Source organism: Cloeon dipterum, chromosome 2 (assembly GCF_949628265.1).
Source record: "Cloeon dipterum chromosome 2, ieCloDipt1.1, whole genome shotgun sequence".
Classification (NCBI taxonomy): domain Eukaryota; kingdom Metazoa; phylum Arthropoda; class Insecta; order Ephemeroptera; family Baetidae; genus Cloeon; species Cloeon dipterum.
Window position 1 is genome coordinate 32,394,507 of NC_088787.1, and position 21,558 is coordinate 32,416,064.

The window sequence follows — 21,558 nt, forward strand, 5'->3', positions numbered from 1 at the left end:
AAATTATTTACTTTCTCTCACAATGTAATCACATAAAGTATGATGATTTATCGATGTGATAAAATAATGAAAATTCAATAAATTCATGTAAAGTACAATTCCAACAAAATTTTCAATCTAAACGCAAACGCAGTTTTAGTCATTCGAAAATTTCGTCGTAATTAACACCGATTACTTTCGCCCAATAAAAGACAAACATCTGAACAATTAGATAATCACTGGAAAAAGTTGTGGGCAGCTACACGCAAGAATCGTCGACGGGCCTCTCACTTTCTTGTTTTCGGCATCACGCCCTTTAACATTCGGGAGGAGTGTGCCCTCTAATCCTCAAACCGCAGTCCCAAGCGCCCAGCTCGCCTCCTTTTTGGCGAGACGGAGATTGTGAGCCGACCAACTGACGGAGAATAAGAAAAGAGCCCGAGAAAAAAAGTACGGAAGCAGAAAAGATCGCACCCCTTTTACCCAACCCCGTGGAGAAATCACTCGATTCGCTTCAAATTAACAGCAAATTGCAGCTGCAATATATTGAGACTGTTCGCTCGCGTTATTTCCTTGTTCCCCAAATCTGCTCGCGAATCTTGTCCTGTCTACGGGTCTCTCTGGGATTCGGACAGAAAATGGAATTTCTACTTCTGTTGCTGGATAGGTTGGGAGCTGTTAAGATATTTCAGTCCCTGCTCTATTTATAAATACTTTGATATACACGCTTGAGTATTTTTTAATTACAAAAATGATATGCACTTTGTAATCGGTGGGATTGATTTAATCGATTTAGTTTAAATCAATAAGTTTTCTGGTCAACGAATTAGAGGTCAATAATTCGTTTAACTATTATTATATAAATCTCCAAAACAAGATATCACAATTTGCCTAAAAAATTAGAAAAAGCGTATTTTTTTAAAGAAGAATATTTATTTGTAATCTTTGGAAGTCCAGCCAATTCCGAAGAAAGACTTGATAAACCTGTAAAACTGTAGCGGTTCCCGCTTATTGGCGTTAACTCACTTTGTAACCTTTAGAGATGTCACTTGAAACTGTATGATAAGCGCGTTACTATATACCTTCCACCTTCACTGACCGCTCACCTACGCACGCTTACGGTCATGTCACATTATTTACCTCTCCGGCCGGGAGCATAATGTCGTGCGCATATTTATTTGACGCTTGTAATAATTAATAGACCCGACGTACTTCGGGGTAAACATTGATTATAAATGTGATAATTAATATTATTTTGTTATATTCTCGACTCGCATATTAATGCTTAAATCAATTGTTTATTTAATGACTTTCCTTTGAGATTTTATTGTGATTATTTATTATGTAAACTTTACAGTCTTAATTATGGATTTGTAGTGGTTCAACAACGCGGTCCTGCTTTTTGTTGGAAGCTAACAATTGTCGGCGGTTAGAATTATTGTAATTTCGCATTATTGTTTAACAGCAGAAAGATGATTTTAAAATAAGAATTCAGTTTTCGTCCGTCATCCACACGGTGCTGACGTGATTCGTTTAATTGTGCAGAACCCGATTCAAAGGGGTGAGTCCAAGCGTCAGTTAAACAAAAGAATTTGTAACTTATTATTGTACACCATTTCAGTTCTAGTATTTCATTAAGAGTCCGATCGGATTTGCAACTGTAAAACCAATACACCAACCAAATTCGTTAATCTGATTTTATCGGTCTTCATGATTTCAACCCTCTTCTTATCTCCCAAAGATAAAATACTACTACTACAAAGGAACCAGATGCATTTCCTTTTGGCTCGAACCACGTATCCCACAAAACCAAGATCTAATTTGTCAAAATTGTGAAGAAAATTTCAGAAAAAAATTAGAAATATTGGCACATCCTGTAGTGTTTTCCTTTTTTCAACCTTAAGTACTTTCAATTCATGTCTAAATGTATCGTTTGCATCATTCGCATTTGATTATTAACACTTCGCGTGTCATTGCACATCAGCGAGGCCAATGATTACACAATTGCAAATCTGCTCACTATGGGCCCTGCAGATAGAATGATTTGCTAACCCAGATATTCACAGAGATATTTTGCGCAAAAAAAGGTTTATCTTTGTGACGTGCTAGGCTTGATAAGCGCATGCATGCTCGTCGTTCTCTGCGATTTGAGTTTGAAATAGCGTCGAAATTCTCACACTGCAGAGAGCCGTCATGAATAATTTGCCAGTTGTTTAATGTCCAGGCGAAGCAAGCACGGCCGTCATTTCGTATCACCACAGCGCGCGCGCACACACACACACACACACACACACACACACACACACACACTCACACGCAGCGCAGTTCATTCGCATCTCTCAGCAGCAACGGCAGCAAAAATAATTAAGCCGCTAATTAAGGAGAGAAATTTTAATACCGAGCGCGCCGAGCAGCTCTCTGGACGAATGAGCGAGCCGACGCAATATTTCCAGCATCCCTTTATAATCTCATGAATTTTTAAGTTCAATTTTCTCCTCACTCCGCATTTTGCGTTGTTTGTTGCCCGCCAAGGTGGTTACGTGCACTGCGCGCTGCTACGTGTAGGTTAATTTAAACTTAAAAGTTAATTACGAACACTGTACGCGAGAGAGAGAGAGAGAGAGAGAGAGAGAGAGAGAGAGAGAGAGAGAGAGAGAGAGAGAGAGAGAGAGAGAGAGAGCTGCGCCCAGGCGGCCCGCAGAGGCGGAAAAGCGAAATATGTATGTATGGGCGCTCAGCATGCGCCCCCGCGTTTGGAATCACCCTGCGCTGGCTTGGTGGGTCATTAAGACATTTTCTGCATGCCGGGCCTCTCGCTAATTGCATTTTGAGAATCTGAAAATTAATTCGTTAATGAGTCAAGTGCAAGAAACTGCTGCTCCAGCCTGAATAAATTATGACTCATTTAGGGTGTGAAATTTGATGGGGGCACTCGCGCCAAGAAGATTAATCGGTTGTCCCTTCATTTATCAAATGAGCACTGCTGAAGAAGCTCTTATTTGATTCTTAGACATGTCTGGCGACAGAAATTATAAAAAGCAGAAGAAGAGGCCACGGAAAACTGATAACAAAACCCATTCAGAAATTTCTAGCTATTTTCTTGAGCATGTGTCCTTAGCATTCCATGGTAATAAACATTCAAAACAACGCAAGCAGCTTGCCAAATTTTTTTGCCCCGGTCAAAATGGAAAGCGTTGACAATTATCAGAGCTACAACCATACACCAGTCTAGACTTCCTGATCATTTCACTAAAGCAGTGCTGTTATTTCTTGTTGCACACTCGTCGCTTTATTCCCAGCAGAGACGACCTCAAAATTATGGCACGTGTCCTGATTTCTTTTCATTTTTCGCGATAACTCTTGGCAAACACGCTGCAGCAAATTGTATTTTGTGTCCCTCGGCCCGCCAACAGCAAGCCCATAAATTGCACTGTATTCCGGCAGCTCTCCGACAATTTGTCGCTAAAATTCGCCGTGCCAGCAGCAAGGAGCAGAAAGATGCAGTATTTTAAATTACCGCCGTGCACAAGAACAAGGAATAAATTGCCCGGCGCGCGCACAACGCCCTGCGAGAGAAAACAGCAGCAGTCGCACCGTGCAGGAAACCACATTGTGTGTTAGCGGCATCTTAACTTGCTGGTTACTCCTTAAAGTCGGCAGCCACTTTTGAGCAGCAGAAAGAGAGCAATAACAATAGGAATAATATGCCACTTTGCAGCCGCGCACAATTATTTCAAGATAAGCGCGCGCCCTGCCTGCCGCAGAAACCGTCGTGCCGAATAAAGTAAAAACTGCACTCTTCGTGGCAGACAATACTTTTTGATAAAAGCTCCTCTTTTGTGAAATTGTTGTATGAACTTTGCAGAACGAGAGTTTTATCGTGCTAAACTAGAAATTATACAAAACCATGAGTGCATACAGAAAAATCTCAATGTTGGTTAATAAAATTTATTTTTAAATTTTATTTTATTTATTAAGTGGTATTCGAATAGAAATATTATACATTTTTAATAATTGAGCTGACCAAAAGGAATGGAAATGCCTGAAACTTTTTCAACAGTTTATCATTAATAACATAAGCAAATAATTTTTGCTCCGTTGTTGCTAGAGAACTTTCTATGCCATAAGCAAACATGCAGCAATCCCGCGTAGAGCTAAGCCAATCGATGATTTAAAAATCACAAATCATTAAAGTGGAATGATACTGGGCAACAATTGAAAATTATTTAAATTGTTAGAAGCCATAAACAATTGACCGATAAACAATTTGTTCAACAATTTGCAATAGTAAAAAAGGACCTTCCTACACTAAAAATTCAAATTTTGCCAATTTTCTCCAAAATGTACAGTGCTCGAACATATTTTCTTGGCATATTCCGATTCCTCTCGTCGAGATCTGTTCAACGGTGTATGCCACTTATTGGGCAAACTCTTGGTTTTGAAATTAAATCAGATTTCAAGTAAGGAGACAGCCATTGCCATTTGAAACGCACGCTAACTTTCCAGCCAATTTTCTCAAAAAATTACATCGTTCCTTAGGTCAATTTAGGCTTTAACTGAATCCTAAGGGATGAGTTTATGCATTGGCAACAAGCATTTTCCAGGCTTTTCCAGTATCATTCCTCTTTAAATTACCTGCGTGTGTATTTCTTTCTTTTCTCGTATGCATTTCCTACCATAATGCAAATTTATTTTCCTGCTTACCATTTATCTCATTGTATGAACAATGCAACTTTTCTTCAATTCTGATTGTTTCTCCTTATATAACAAAAAACTGACACCCTAGGAAAGATTTTTGTTGACGCTGGGTGTGTATTGTGGAGAGTGTGGCGACTTAATTAAATCTCGATAAAGGGATAATGACCAGAAACTATTTTATTTGGGTTAGAAAATTTACCGCTTTTGGACAGATTAATGCATTTACACAAGAAATAGCAGCTCTGATTTGCATAAACATTGTCCTTGTTTAATTAAACTGCACACTAGTTTATCAACTGTTTTCTAAACTTTTCTAGTGCCTCCCGACTTTTCTGTCTACAAGTTCCGCTTGTTTGACCTGTTTGCCGTGCGCCCACTCGCATTCAACGCACTCACTTTTTATAATCAGCTGGATTCATTAGCGGCTACGACAACAATCGATTTACTTCTTGGTTGATTTCCCTGCGCTCGGAACAGCGGAATTTACTCAGGATTTGCGCCTTTTTGCGAGCAGCTGGCGCGCTATTGAACTTTCCTCTGCTCCAGCACCCACCCCGCCGCCTCTTTTTCCCTTGGTTGCGCCACCATTACGCCGTCCTTTGCCACTCGATTTTTCATTGCTAAATAAGAGGCCGACGTTAAAAAGCTGCTCTGCGTGCTTCCGAGGGGACTGCCGCTGTTTATGTTATATTCAGCCTCGGGTTTTTTATTATCCATGAATCTCACACATGACAATCTCCTCAAAGGGCTTGTTGCTTTGCAAAAAAGCTCGTTACTGCAGAGTCGATTTATTTTTTCTTTCGTTGTTACTTTTTAATCGAATCCTAAAAATCAACGGAAAACGTAGCTTTGAATTGACACCATTTCAACATAGCAACATTGAGTTCGAGTTCAGTCTTATACTCGCAATGATTCGGAAAGAAATGCTGCCCTTTGATACAATTTCTTAAGAACTAATTTTGCTATTTAGAGCATATCTTTCTGGAAGTAAATAAAATTATGAAAACTACTTCACAAAAAAATAAACTGCATTCTCCTCGTTTGTGGTTGAAATTAATGGTTCTGTTTCAACGACCACGTGGCTATACCCTAATCATGAATTCTTCTTGCGCGTGCGATCGATGAAACCTGTAGAGGACATTGAAATTTACAACCACAATGTAAGGATTAAGTCTAAATTTTATTTTTATTTATTTTGCTATTTTTCTAAACAATAATGAACAGTTTGATTTGCTTTGGGCTCATTGCGGCTTTGCCCTCCTGCGGCTCCTGGGCAGAGTCTTAACACGTTGCTTGCCAGGAATTTTGCACCATCTCACTTTTCCCCCATTTGACAGAATATTAAACATTACTGTATTAATACGGACTTAAAAGTGAGATTAAACAACCACATAATTGATTCAGATGCGTTATTGCTGCATGTTTGATTGAGTAGTTTATTTTACGGATACAGATATCACAAAACCAGTTTTCACAGTCTTGCTAATTGACACTAATTACGAACTGCGTGCTTTAAAATAGGCATTTACGCTGCACCCGCTTGTCACTCAAAACCCAGCGGGCAACCGTCAATGCGCAGCAGAATCCTCGCAGCGGTGCGGTCTTTGTGTGTGTTTAAAACGAACAAAGCTGGCACTACATTCGCGGTGAAATGGATAGTGAAGCGAGCAGTCAGTGCAATTGGAAACCAATATTTCCGATCCGACGAGTTCCAATAATAATGAGATCTGCAATACGGAAACAAATAAAAAAACACGCCAGTGAAAAGCAATTCACGTTGGGATGGGGGAAAATAATGGCGGCGGCAGTGGCGGCGCGCAAAGTCATAATTCCGCAGCGTGCCATTGCCATTTTTCGCGCTGCCAGCGTATATGACAGTTTGAGACCGTGATTACCAACTGGATATTAATTTGGGTGTACATCTGGCCGCCGGTTGATGGAGTTGCTCGGACGGACGTGTGGCGTGACGCGCATAAAAATGGCCTGGCAAATCAATCAGTGCGGCCGCTCCGGATAAATTCACACCATACTCCCTCTCTCTCTCTCTTTCACTCCAAACGTATGGCACGGCTTTATATATATATATTCCCCGTATGTATGTGTGTGATTAAAACGTGTAGTCTTCTGCAATCAGTGTTGGAACTGGGAAACGACCAGTCTGTTTTGCCAGAGTGTGCATATACACGTTCGCTTTCAAATTGAAAAACAACACCGACACGTGCTACTGCGTGTAAGGGTTGTGAAAAATGCCCACCTCTAGTTTAATTACATTAGCCTGAAAAATGAACTCTACGCTTTTTGCGGCTCAGATTTGTAGTCTTCGTAAATCTTTTTAATAAAATTCTCGATAGATGAAGTTATAAAATATCGTTTATCATGAAAGAAGCATATAAATAAAATTTAATCAAAGGTGAACAATGCAAACTCTGCCAAAAGAAGGAGAGAAAAATCTTTTGAAGTGCAGCCTTTAAAAATCATTTAAAACAAAATTTAATTTTTAAAAGGGAAAAATGAACTGTACGTTTTGTTAATAATCAAATTTTATCCCCTTCAGATATCTATTCCATTGCATAGTAGTGCGCTGTAAGCTATTGGTTCTGACGAGAATATTTTGAGCTGTAATGAAGGCCGCGTTGGACGCAAAAAAGAGCGCTGAATTTCCATTTACCACAGCCCCAGTAGCGTAAATTTTTCACCCAACAATTTCGAACATTTCTGACAGTGCGCTGCTCTGCAATTAAAATCGAAATAGGCAAAAAAGGTCGACAATACTCTTATTTCTTTTATTGTTTTCCGGTTGTGAGCGCGCGCGCGTCTGTATGTGCGTTCGTTATTTAGGCGAAATATTTCATACGAGCCAAAAGCAACACAACTCATGCATAATTCATGAGCAGACCGTTTTGAATATTTTCCAGATTACTGAACATTTCTGCTTGGCGGGCTTTGAATTATTTTGTGGTGGCAATTGAATGTAATGAGAAGGGGGTGGAGGGCACGAAAAGAAACTCCTTCAGTAGTTCTGGCTGATAAGAAACAAAACTTTTGCGGCGTTGGCATTGGCACGCATAAATAAATTTGGCCCGAAATAATCTTGGTGCGTGCCGAACTGCTCGCTAGCTCTCTATTTTCTTTCTCATGTCGGACGAGAAACATAATAAAATGTACTGCTGCCGCTTATCTCCGAGTTTTGCTCATCTTTGTTGATGTAAATAAATGGCGAGTGGCTTGCTCTCTCGGCGGTGGCGGCAAAATGCAATGGCTTTCTATCCAGCCGGTCCGAGCCGTTTTATGAACAGATAAAATAGTAGTAGCCGGAGTATACCAAACATGCTCGTTTTATAGTTTTTTAAGCAAGCGATTCGGATGCGTGTATTTTTGCTTCTGTGCGCGGAAAGTGTACTGCTATTTACATGGAAAATTACTGGCAAGCATTTTTGTTCCTTCTATCTCAAACTCGTCCCAAGGACAAGGCACAGACACAAGGGATACTTTACTATGAATCCATCATTTTAAATATCCAAATGAGTTAATTAATCGTATGAGTGATCTTTAGACTTTATGCAGACGGTCGCCGACTTTCTAATTGGAAGCAACAAAATGAGATTATCTAAGGTGGCGTCTTAAATTTAACTGAATCCGTATTTTAGCCTTAAAAAACGATAAAAATCGCAAAAATTTGGCTAAAATACTAATGTATGCCCTAAAAAAATTACATTAACGATATAAAAATATTTAACATTCAAAATTACATTATTTCGAATCCTCATAAGGGTGTGAACAATAATTTTATTTATAGTTAATTTGAAAAAATGTATCCAAATTGTTAGCTAAATTTTTTTATCCTATGAATATTCGGTTGCTTCATTAAACATGTAAAAATTGACCTTTTACCCTATGAAGACGAATATTCCAGACGTAAAAACTAACTTTTTTTGTAAAAAAAAAGATAAATAGGTCAACGATAAGGCAAAATTCAACGATCTTTAAATACATTGTTAACCGTAAAAAAAGATTATGTAAGATAAATAACACATCTTCATGTAAAAAAAGCATCTAAAAAGTTCATCAGATCTGAAATATGGATAAGGGCGTGAATATTATCTTGATATAATAGGAAATTTTGCCAAGGATTCCATGCCTGTAAGAAATACAACGCTTGGATTGCTGCAGACTGCAGGAATTGTATTCGATTGATAATGATTGAATATCTAATTTAGATTATTGATGCCATGGTCAGTGCTTTTTCATTATTTTAATTGTTGTTTGAAGAAGTCAATGAATGACGCTTACAGTTAAGGGGAGTGATACTGGAAAAGCCTGGAAAATGCTTGTTGCCAATGCATAAACTCATCCCTTAGGATTCAGTTAAAGCCTAAATTGACCTAAGGAGCGCTGTAATTTTGCGAGAAAATTGGCTGGAAAGTTACCGTCCTTTTCAAATGGCAATGGCTGTCTCCTTACTTGAAATCCGATTTAATTTCAAAACCAAGAGTTTCCCCAATAAGTGGCAAACACAATTGGACGGATCTCGACGAGAGGAATCGAAATATGCCAAGAAAATATGTTCGAGCACTGTAATTTTTGGAGAAAATTCGCAAAATTTGAATTGTTATTGTAGGAAGGTCATTTTTTAATTATTGCAAATTGTTGAACAAATTGTTTATGGGTCAATTGTTTAAGGTATCCAACAATTTAAATAATTTTCAATTGTTGCCCAGTATCATTCCACTTTAAGCAAGAAAATAGTAATTAATCACCCCCTTGCTGAGCCCAACAACGTAAAAAACTTTGATTGAGGGTTGCAATCGAGGGTTAGTTCACGGAAGACAAAAATCGGACCTTTCCTCGTTGAAAAAGTCATCGTTTTATTTGTGCCATTATGACATATAATAATGTAAATGACTTTGGTAATTGTTGCATAGTATTTCCCAACTTTAAAAGCAGACGCACTAAATACATTGACAAGAACTATCATTATATTAATAATTTTGTTTTGGGAGAAAATCAAATTAGATTATGCTCAGATAATTTAAACATTGCTTTTGATTAAGTTAATGCCGAAAACGAAGTTTTGAATTGGACTTTTTTACTGCGTTGCTCGTTGCTGCTGCAACCAAACGAAAATCAGGTTCTTTTTATGTCGCCTTGGAGCGGGCACTGAAATAAATGTGAGCCACCGCAAAAGAAGCTGGATTTTTATTATTTGGGCGAACAAGCAGCCGGCCGGGCATCAAAGCTGGTGCTCGCGTTTTCTAAAGAATCGTCCTGTGTGCCGTCACTGGCTTTATGCCTTTGCTCGCACATTGTTGCGAAAGAGCGAACACGAGCGAGGGAGCACACGTACTTACACAAGGTAGAATAATGCATAATGGGGTGAACCTGAGGGACGCGAACGCGCGAAATGCACGGAGAGAAAGGAAGAGCAGAAGACTCCATTTGCAAATCAGCACAAACCCTCTGACATTATCTTTGACTCTTTCGCCAGCGAGTTTCCACATCATTTTAATTCACGGCGAAAATCCTTCCCACTCTGTGCCTTTGTCAGGCTTCAAAGGATACATCATCATTATCATCTCTCGTGCGGTGCAATCAAGTAATGGAGGTGAAGAAAATGCACAAAAAGCTTAAGTGCTGCGCTGCGCCTCAAACGAGTGGCGAGAGAAGAGAGTGCGTTAGATAAAATATAGGCGATATAGTGTTTGTCTTGATGAGAGAAACTGATTGCATGCAGCTGGAAGTGGTTTCAATAAGCAAATGGATTGCCATTCGCAGAATTGAAATGAAAAATAGAGCATCTTTTCAGTCTGAGAAATGGTTGCGGTTATAACTGAAATGAACAGAGGAGGAGATTGAAAAGAATCAATGCTCAAGTTGTCCCACTAATACTGTGTGCCACTTACACGTTGCTGAAGCAAAACCACAAAAATCAAAACCAGTATTTTAGAAAGAATATTTAGGAGATCAATCATTTCTTGCCCACGAAATTCCTCTCAATTTTGAAATCAAGTTTTTATTGTAGAAATTAACTTGTTAATGACATCATTTGTATAGGTCTTCAATTGCGCAGGAGTGAGAGGTTACTTTTTTACGAATTAAAAAGTGAAAACCATGACATTAAAGAATTACATTTTTTAATTTATTAAAATACCAACGTGTTAATTAGGTGGCGCTACTAATACAATAATACTAATAATTTAAAAATACATTTTCTTTGTTACGAGAGGGCTGTTGAAATGAATTTATCTCGACTAGTTTCGGCTACGCTTTTGGCTCATTTCACTGGGAAGAGGATTACAATATCGAGTTGAAATAAAAGAAATTCATACATGATTTGTTGAAATTATAAATATTTTCAACAAATTGTATTAACTATTGCAAAAACTTTTTTAAAAATGGGTTCGGTAAAAGGGAATACTTTCCCTTTGAGTTCCAATCTACATACTGCAATTTAGACAAGATATTATGTAAGATTTAAATTTAAAAGAATAAAATGCATGGTTGATATGTCACACTTTCAAATGTCAGTTCGCATTTACTTTTAAGCTGCATTCAACTTACTCAAGAGCCTTTTTCTGGGGGAATTGACTTGGAAAATTATGAGAGTTAATTAAATCCCTGATACCTTGTCTAATCTCGTTGGCAGACCGGAGCAAAGCTAGTGCCGTCGGGAAAGCCCCTTTTCGTAATTAAAAGTCAAATCGAATTTGGCACGGCGCTTTCAAGAGGGCTTTTAGTGGCAGAGTCGTGTGGCGGCGAAATATTGCATTAGGCGCTCTCCTTTTTCCCAAATGGGACGCGTGCCGCAGAAAAAAAGGTGAAAAATGATCTGTCTCGAGTCTGGGCGCGCCGATTTATTTTTCATCTCGGCGATCTAGGATAAATGTTGGTCACGTTTGTCGCTCTCGGCCGAATTTAGTTATCAGCACAGCGGTGAACCTTCATCAACAAGTGCCTTGGCGGAAAGAGGGAGTGCGCACAAACAACTATCGCTCATCTTTTCCCCGTATTTCGTCTTCTCAAGCCTCGCTGAGCGGCTGCGATAAAATATCAACCAGCCCGAGATTATATTGACACAGCGGTGCGGTGTAAGGGAAAAATTGACGCTTGGCCTACAATGTATAGATTTATAGGCCTTAAAGGATAATAAAGTGTGCGCAGCGGCGGCTTCGTCGTGTGTGTACCTGCTCTGATATTGCCTGGTGCCATTTTATTGCTAATTTTATTTCAGGTCAGCCGGCTTGGCGTGCGGAACCGGTTAATAAATTGGATTTGGAGCAGGCACGTACCATTTTTCCACTCGTAAAATGGATGGACACTTCTTGCGAGGGCAAAGGATTGGCAAATATTGCTTCGGTTAAAATCAACTATAATAAGAGCGTTTGGATCATTGAGTGGGTCAAAAATTTCTAAAACGCACTTGATATCCAACAAGAAAACTCTAACACGCAGATCATGTTTTGCACAGTTTTGCTGCTACTCTCACAGTCTTGTTTAAGAAAAATGTTTTCTGTTTGACTGTTAGCTCAGCTATTAAACGCAGCAAACAAAAATGGTCTCGTGTCTTCACAAAAATGTGCAAAAAAGAGAGAAACCATTTTTAACATTATTTTTCACTTCATTTTTGTGGTATTTTCTTCAATTTGTAACTTTTGAATAAAATTCATACGAACGTTCAAGGAAATCATGCACTCAAATCGATTGTTTTGACCAAAATAAATAAATAAAGCACGGATGAAAGTGGAAAAGCTTTCTCCGTATTTCCCAAATAAATCTGCTCGCAAAAGCCAGACCCCTGGTCTGGACGAAATCCTAGCGGGGGAAGTGCCGACACGGCAGTGCCAGTCCAAACGTCAAAAAGGTCCATAAACTTTTCCATTGCGTGTGCCGGTGCAGGCAAGCGAGCGAGCGAGCCAAGCAAAAGTCAGCCCCTCCGATAATTAGCGTCACAGGCATTCGGGCAGGCCTGCCAGTACTTTGACGACTCCCCTGAAAATAATTACATGATCCGCGCGAAGTAATAAAAACTAATCCAGGTGGCCAAGTTAACAAATAAAATTGATGAGTGACGTGATACGCGGCGAGGGCTGTAAAACAAGTTTGCCGACTGGCCGGCCGGCCGGCCGGCCAGCCAGTTGTCAGTCCCCGCGCTGGCCACGACACCGCACATGAAAGTTTTTTAACTGATGGCCGGAGCTGCGTCACCTGTGGGTTGTTTCCCGACCCTTAATGGAGATGGATGCAGGGGTGATCCGGCGGCACATTATTTCATTATTTAGCCGTGGCAAGCGACAAACTGCGCGTGCTGCCGAGATGCTGTCACTGAACAAGTCGCACGCCTCGCTCGAATTCGTCTTTAAGGCGCAGAGTTGCTTGCACACTTGTCGGCCCGCTCCTACTTGAGACCTTGAATGGAGATTCACAGCCTCACAACTCACTAAATCTCTTTGAGTGCTTTCGTTTAAAAACAACTCTTTAAACGCAGTTTGAAATCACCTAATAAAAAGACAAAATTAAGAGCACTAATTATCTCATTTTCCTGTTTAGCGTGCGTGCAGGACTAAAATAAAAAATCGCACATTGTATTAAAGTACCTGGTTCGACGGTATCATGTGTGTTTTAAATTTAGAAATCAAACTTGCAAGGATTTTCATATTAAATCTGATTTTGTATCTATTATGTTCAATTTATTGTGACACAAAGAGTTGTATTTTCGTGTAGCATCTCTGTATGTTTTTAAGTATCAAACTGTGCGTGTAAATGGAGAAAAAAAATATTTGAGAAAATTTTAACCTTAGTAAGTTTCGTTAATTGCAGCTGTTAACATCGCGAATCTCAATTTATCGTCTCCACTTTAGACAGGAGCACCGTCGTCGCACCGTCTCACATCCACCATCTGAGAGACAAGTTTGCCCAAAACAAATCTCTCCTTCTATCGTGCCCGATCTTGAATTTCAAATTTCGCTTGCTAGAGCAGGAGGCACTTTGCAGGAACTTTCTGATCGACCGTTCGCAGCATGCACTTGCGAGCTTGGAATTCCTTTGAATCGTAAATTCGGTAAATTCATTAAAGATGGGAACTGTCCTCACGCGCAGTGCCCGTCCTGAGAGTGGGCGTGTGGAAAAGACGAATGACTAAGCAAGTTAAGCAAGATTTATCTGATCGAAGTGGCAAAACTTTCTTGGCTTTTGGGTTACTGAGAGAAAACTCCAGTTGAAAAATAAATATCGCTAAGGGAATAATAACAAAATAAAATTCGTTTCTCTTCAAGCAAGTTATTTGAACCCGCTCAATCGCTTTGCGTTTGCATAATAACTTTATTCAAGTCATTCACTGATATGCACATACAAATGCTGATTAAAAAGTGACATATTTCACTCTTCTTCCCTTGTTTCGGGAAGATTTGCGGGCACCATTAAAAACCAATTTCAAGTTCATTGGAATTTGTCACAATCCAGCTTGCATGGCTGGGGAATAATAAAATGTTTTGCTTCAGAATGCGATACTTAAGAATTCTCTCCTTGTCTCCAGGGGCAATTGAAACTTTTTTTCTTAAGCAGAACGCGGGCGGGCGACCGAGCGAGCAACTTGGCTGCAGCAGTATTGTCGCATGTTCTGCTCTACGCCTCCCCAGTCGGAAAGACATTTTCCAATAAACTCCTTCGTATAAATAAAATAAAATGGAATGCCACCACCGCCACGCTGCCGCGTTTTAAAAGCTATAGATTAGAAGGGAGCGAAAGGAAGAAAGAAAGAAAGCGGCATGAGACGCGCGTGCCACTTTATACATCGCGAGGTATATTTACGAGTTGGTAAACTACAAATTAGACGGCTTCGCTGCCTGTTGGTCCTCTCTGTTTCTTTTGGACGTAAAAGTAAGCAAATGGGAGAACATGAACATGATAGTGTTGAATATTTACAACATACACATGTCCTTAGCAGTCCTCTTCCTCTTGAAAAACGAAACTTTTAATGCCTCAAACGTTCTCCTAACCTAAACTTCATTGGAACACGTTTAATTTGTTTCCATTTTAAAATACATTAACTGTGATCCCTTCTTAAAGATTAATTTAATAATTTTGAATTCATTTAATGAAAAAACTAACTTGTTGTCATTGGAAAGAAGCAATTTTTTCATTTGTGACAAAACGCTGGTTTCTATATTGAGAGCAGCGGGGGCCAGATTCGTGCGACGCGCAGATATGGCGTCTGGTGGAGTATGGCGCGAAAAAACGGTCACGTGAAAATGCGCGAAAAGAACCAAGTTTGTGACATAATTTGCATTACTTGTGTAAATTGTGATTTTTGGATCGTAAAAACAAACTCTTGACACTTGTAAAGGAATCCAAAGAGAGCTTTTTGTTTCCTACATTCAGACGCCATCTTGGATCTGCGCAGTGGGAACCAATTTTATCGCACATCTGGCCCCCGCTGGAGTAGATATGAAAGAGAACATTCTTGACAGAGAAAAAGATCCCGGCTTGCTGGAAGATGCTGATATCTCAAAAGAATTGTTGCTATTTGCTTCCAAATTTCTCTCTTTTACCGCACGACAGAGCGAGTTAAGGGCAGATCAGACGCAATCATTCCTGCCTTATAGCAATTTCCATGTTGAATTGTATTTGCTGCTGGCGAGTGAATATACACATAACAGTTTTGAATTTAATCCGCTCGCTCTCAGTCCGCATTAGTCGGCTCTATAGTTCTCGCGCTTGGTGGAACACACAAATTTGTTCTGCGCTGGTTTGCGAGTGCGTTTAGCAGGGAAAAATTATGATTTCATTTTCTTGGCACAGCGTTGGCCGCCGAAAACAATTTCATCTCTCAGTCGGTTTAATTGTGCGAGCGCGTGCGGTTTTGCCGGTTCCGAAGTGCGAGAGCTGGCGGCCGAGTTGTCTTTAATGTTCCGCTTTTGGCTGCTTTATTTCGCAACTTTACATCCCAAAACGGCCGCCCGACCGCTCAGTCACTCGGCCGAAATTCGCTCTCTCGCCGCTGCTCGCAAATTGCATGCAAAACGACGACTTTGCATGTCTGCGCACGCGGCCACCAGCATATATGTAAATGATGTACAGATTTCCTTTGCCGGACGATTCGAGCGAGAATAAACCCCTCTCGCAAAACTTGTTTGTATTTGCGCGCGTTGGGAATTGCGTGGATTGCTTTTGCCTCTGCAAATTCCACTGTTCTGTGCCGTAATGTGCTGATGCAGGCGAAAATCAAATTCGGGCGGCTTGCACAGCCAGGCAATTAGTGCAATCTCGAATCTATAATCCTTTTATACATACCATGAAACTTGAGCAACTTTTAAAATGAATTTCCAATTAGAGCACTTGCGTGTTGAGATTATACATTGTATTAACTAATTATACTCGTTCCTAAGTATATGCCTGCTCATATAAATACGACAATTAAGAACATTTTAATAGGGCCAGGTTTACTCAGTCGTTTTTCACCGCTTTTAGTTATTTTTAATCGCAGCATAAAAATATTTTTATTACAGTTCAGAGCACTGTAATTACGGTTATGTTCCAGTTATGGGTTAAACAATTTATGATATTGAGATCTCTGTAATTGAAATGAAAATTTAACAAAAAATTTCAACGCGATAAACATTAAAATGGCTTATCACAACATTTTCAATCGACTTCGACATTCTGAGGCTTTGAGGATCCAAAAAGTTATAAATTGAGGTAATTTATTTGCCCATTTATTTGACAAAAATTGAATGCCATGGCAAACGCGACGCAAAAACTGACTGAGCTATTGACACTACGAACCCCACCTCCTTTTTCGCAATGCAGACTACATTACAAAGAGGAACAGTGTCAGGGGGTGATATCGCAGATCAATTCACAATAAAGCACAAATCTAGGCCACTAACTAAATGAACTGATGCACGTGTTTGTAAGTATGATGAACACCACCCATCGATTAGGTGGCAACTACTCGCAAAATGTTGCGATCCAATTTTATATTCTTTTTGCACTGGTCTCAAATGAAATTAGATGATGCGCAGTTTTTAATTAAAAACAAAGGTATTTTATTAATTCATGATGGGTTTCAAGCTTCACTGAAATTAAGAAGCACGCAGTCTTTTTTGTGTGAGAGCAGGATACTAATTACAGCGGGCCATGCTGCTAAATTTTTTAAATACACACTAAAAGCTCTCCAACTTTTTAACGCGCCACTTCAGGATACACGTTTTTTTCACCCCAACGTCCAACTCAAGTTAGGAATTCGACGGGTCGTTGTATGGAAACAAAAGCGTGTCAGATTGTGAGGCGGATTCCAAACAATGTCTCTGTAAAATCAGCTTTATGGCTTTATAAATTTAGATTGCTACTTTAGTGTTCCGAGATCTAATTATCAAGCAGCGGCGGGCGATGCGTGCGCCACGCAAAAATACGCCCGACAAACTAGCTCCACTGCATGACTGTGTCATGAAAGTGGCTGCTATCATTATGACGTTATTTTTGAGGCACAAAAACGCGTTGCTTTTCTCATTCATAAAAATTTGTGGCGCTGCGTGCAGTGGAAATTAACGCGCGGCTCTCGCTCGCAACGCTCACATACTGATGCACGGCGAAAGTGTGAGTCTGGGTGGAGCGGCTGCCTTGCTCTGATGATGCTCTTTGCGCCGCTCCCACAGGACGCATGTAATATTAATTTTTGAGTAGCAATTTGGAAAGTAAGAGCAGGCAGAAGGGGGATGCGGGGGGCAGCCGGAGAGGGCCGGCGTGGCTGGCTGCAGCCGGGCTTGTTATTACGCGGCGTCCATCCCAGGGGTTTATTATTACGGCAGTTACAAGATGACATCAAGTGAGTGTGCCGACACACATATTCACTCGCGTGTGGAGCAGCACGCCGAAGCCGTAATACGTGTAATACGGCACCGACTGGCATCTCGCGCCGGGTAAACTGATGGCTCAGTCAAACCGAGCTTCGTGCGCCCGTCAATCTCGTGCGACGCCGCGTATCGCTTTCATGATTGCTGGGGCAGTGACACAAAGCTGGTTTGAATTAACATTAAAAATGCTAATCTGGCAAAACAAATAAATTTTTCAGCATATCACTCTCACAGCGGTTCAGATGGATACTGTAAATAAATATTATATGCTTCAAAATTAACTCGATGTGATTTGAAAGTAAAAAAATCAAAAGGGACAAGCAAATCCGTTAAAAATTAAAATTTTATTCCGCATAAAGATATTTGAACGACATTAATTTTTTTTGTTCTATTTCGTTTATTCCTTTGGAACATATAAACAGTTAAACCGTTAAAATTAACTAAAAGACCTTTGGAAACCAAATTTTGTATTCTTTTATTTATGCTCCACAAAACGATAGGTTTATCCGAAAAAAAATGCAATTTTGTGCACGAAATTTATCAGACTGGGCTACAAACGACGTCCAAACAAAAAAAATCAGCTCAAAGCCGACAGGCTTGCAGCCAAAAAGAGTTAAAGAAGTTAATTTTTTATAAATTGCCTGATTTATTTTATGATTTGTTTGCGCCTCAGTTTTTCTTCTTTAATGAGTCAATTAAGAAGTTCTGAACCACTTAAATACCCTACAAATATACTTAAATTTGGATATTTGGCATGAATAAAGGGATTAATCATCAACCGGAACGGTAGTAAAACGAATAAAAAATAAACTGCCTGCACTTCTAATTTTTTTACATGTACAAATTGAAATAAACAATGAATTATTGCAGTTCCATTTGGAAATTCTATGAGCAAGAAATTCCGCCTTTTCTTGCTAAGTAAGCTGTAGAAAAAATCTATCCTCAAGAAGGACTGCTGATTGAGTAAAATAAGCTGACACAAGATTTGAATCTCGGAAAAGACTGAACAGTAAGAGCCTGATGGTGGCAGAAATGATTGCACGACTAGTCCTCTTCACAGAAAAAGCAGCTGCAGTTCCTGTCCGGAGAAAAATGTAGACGTGACAATGAGCGAATGCGGCCAATTTAGATTAAAATCGTATTTGACTATTAGGATTGCTCTTCTTGCATCGTGACACTCGCGCAGATGGGAGCCAGGAACGGCTGGAAAGATGATCTTGGCCGGCATTTGTGCAAGTCAGCGAAGTGTCTATATTGCCACCATAAAATACTCTTTATAACCGAGTTGTAAAAAAGCCGTGCGCGCGCTCTCACTGCAGATAGAGCGCGCGAGGCGGAAAAGAATTGTGTTTGTAGCAGCACGGTTATTGAAAAAGTGAAGCCGGCTAGATTTATATTATATTTGTACAATCCGGTTATTAATAATTTAAATGCGCACACCGAGACGATAAAAGAGGCGCCATAAAAGTGATTTACAGCCAACAAATCATGCATATATATTGCGAACTCGTCGGACGGATGAACGGGCGATTGAGCTGCAATAATCAGCGGGTTTTAATGAGCCGCGGCCACTCACCTTGTAGGTGCCGAGGTGCTCGACGACGCAGGGCAGCGATGCATCCCTCCCCAGCGCCACCGTCACATTCGGGATCGGCTCTGCAAAGCGCGGCTGGCGGGCCTCTTCAGTCAACACTGCAACACACAACAGTCGACGCGTAAATACGGATGCACACAGACAAAATCTATGTGTACATACACACAGAATGAGCTGCGGTTCGTGCTTGTGTGCCGTGCTAATTATTTTAGCGCTGGCCAAACACCATTATTCGTCGCTGATTATTCGATTACACCCTCGCACCCCTGATCCGGTCAATTAAACGGAAAATTCGGTCCGTTGCCAGACTATTCGACATGGGCAGCGAACAACAAGCTTGACACGCGCACTTTTGGATCGAGCTCAAAGCTCGATTCTATTGCATATTCAGCGGACTTAGTAATGGTGATTAGTAAACTCGGTGAATTAATCTGGTTTTATTTTTCTCGTTTGGTATTAGGAAAAGAAATTGCAGTAAAGCATGATTGTTTTGCTGGCCCAAAAAAGGAGGGTAAAAGTGTAAAATTTAAGGGAAATAACAAATTGCTAACTTAAAAGTTCATTATATTTAAAAACATTTGTAACATTTTAATATCTTTCGGGAAAAATTAAAATTAACCCTGTTTTTTGGAACACATGCAAAGATGAACTATCCCGGTCCTCAGACAGAGATAAAAAGAAAAAAATAATCAAATATTTCCTTTTAAGTTACAAATCCGGTCGGAGTAATGATTCATCTTTCTGCAGTCTGTAGCAAATCAATTCATGCGCTCATTTAGCTTTTAAAAATTAATTTTATAGAGCATTCAGAAATGTAAAAAATAGAAAAATTCCAAAATTTATCTAGCGTGAAATTCATTTTGACGTGACTGATATAATGTATACTGGATCGAATGTTGAGATACTTTTTATTTAACTGACTTTTTGTTCTAGTTTTTGCAAGAAGAAAATTTTCAAGCCATACTCCCCTGCTGTTCCAAAATCCCTCATAATTAAGGCGTATAAAGGCAATAATTTTTTTGAAAATTGTCCATCTAATATTTATTTAGGGCAATCAAAATCCATATCCAGACGAATGTTTTGATTCATTCAAACCTAAAACCCTCATAACAATCAAGAATAATTCATCAAAATGCCATTTTCCAAATAGGGCTTTATTAAATTACACTTTACGATATAAAGCGAGAAGCTCGACTCGTCTTCGCTAACATGTCACCAGCGGAAAAAATGATTCCGCTCCAGCGCGTCGAGCAACAAATATCCATTATTTCTTGTAGGCAGATGCCGCAGTGTGTGCGGTCCTGTAACCCAATATAACGTGCGTCTTCCGCAGCAGAAACAGCAGCCACTCACACACGCACACCGAGCACGTGCCATATTAATATTTCCGTTTTATTTCCCTCCATTTGTTTGATCAAATCCATTGTGCGAATTATCCGTAATTTGCGTCATCACTCACACCGCACGCACAAGGCGAGAGAGTGTATTATTCTCTCTCTCTCTCTCGCTCTCTCTTTCTCCTCTCTTCTCGTTGGGTTCCATAATAATTTCGCTCGCACTTTCTTTTCTTCCTCCCGCTGCCGCTTTTCTCTTTTATATCTCACATCCACACACATATTTCTTCCTCTCACACATTCGTTTCTCCTGTTCGTGTGTTCAACTTTTGTTTTCCACGTGCAAAGAAAGACGGCCGTAAAATTTATCCCCTAGTTTAGAGAAAAGAAAGCATTTATAGCAAAGGTTCTCCGCTCGCACTTTGTCTTTGAGAAAAAATCGCCTCCAACTGCTGCTTTTACTGCTCCCTTGAACGTCTCGACTGACATCTCAACAGTTTGCAACACTCAATACACATCGCGCTGCTTTTGCGCAACATCACTCATTCTGCCCCCTTCTTTTCCGCAACTTGGTGAAATTAAAAGCGTAAGTCCTCAACCTCCTCTGTAATGAGTTCTGCATTAATGATTTGTTAGTTGATTTATTTGTCAGAAAATCTGAAATTGGATCAGTGATTTTTCTGAATTCAAACCAAAACGCATCAAAATTATTTTAATGAAGAAATTTAAAAATTAACGTTGGGATGCTTTGTAAAGTAGACCGTCCAAAATAAAAAAATTCTGTTGTTGGAGCCAGGTGGGAATGTCCATGAAAAAGTGCTCTGCTCTGACGCCGAAAATCGTCGGAATGTGATATTAAATGAGTTTAAAGGAAGTTATTAAGAAAGTTTAAAGCAACGAGGATGAAGTCCGTTTTCATTGTAATAGGGAAAAATCAACCTTGAGTTTTGACATTAAAACTAAAACATTTGCTTTGTTAAATTATACATTTTTTAAATTTTAATCTCTAAAGGATTAAATAGAGTGATATTAAAATATGAATCTAGTAGCTAATTTTTTTTATCTTTAGGAGCCACATGAATCTAAAGCCAACATACCATGATCA

The 21,558-nt window shown here is 39.7% G+C and overlaps 1 protein-coding gene across 5 annotated transcripts in view; it reads right to left on the reverse strand.

The window, feature by feature from the left end:
- LOC135936354 (lachesin-like) overlaps positions 1-21,558 on the reverse strand; it is a 137,381-nt gene that overhangs the window by 49,823 nt on the left and 66,000 nt on the right. For all 5 annotated transcript variants that reach the window (XM_065479133.1, XM_065479132.1, XM_065479134.1 and 2 more), the window contains exon 2: positions 19,102-19,217. In XM_065479133.1, the coding sequence (XP_065335205.1) occupies positions 19,102-19,217 (116 nt within the window). The remainder of the gene's footprint in view (positions 1-19,101; positions 19,218-21,558) is intronic.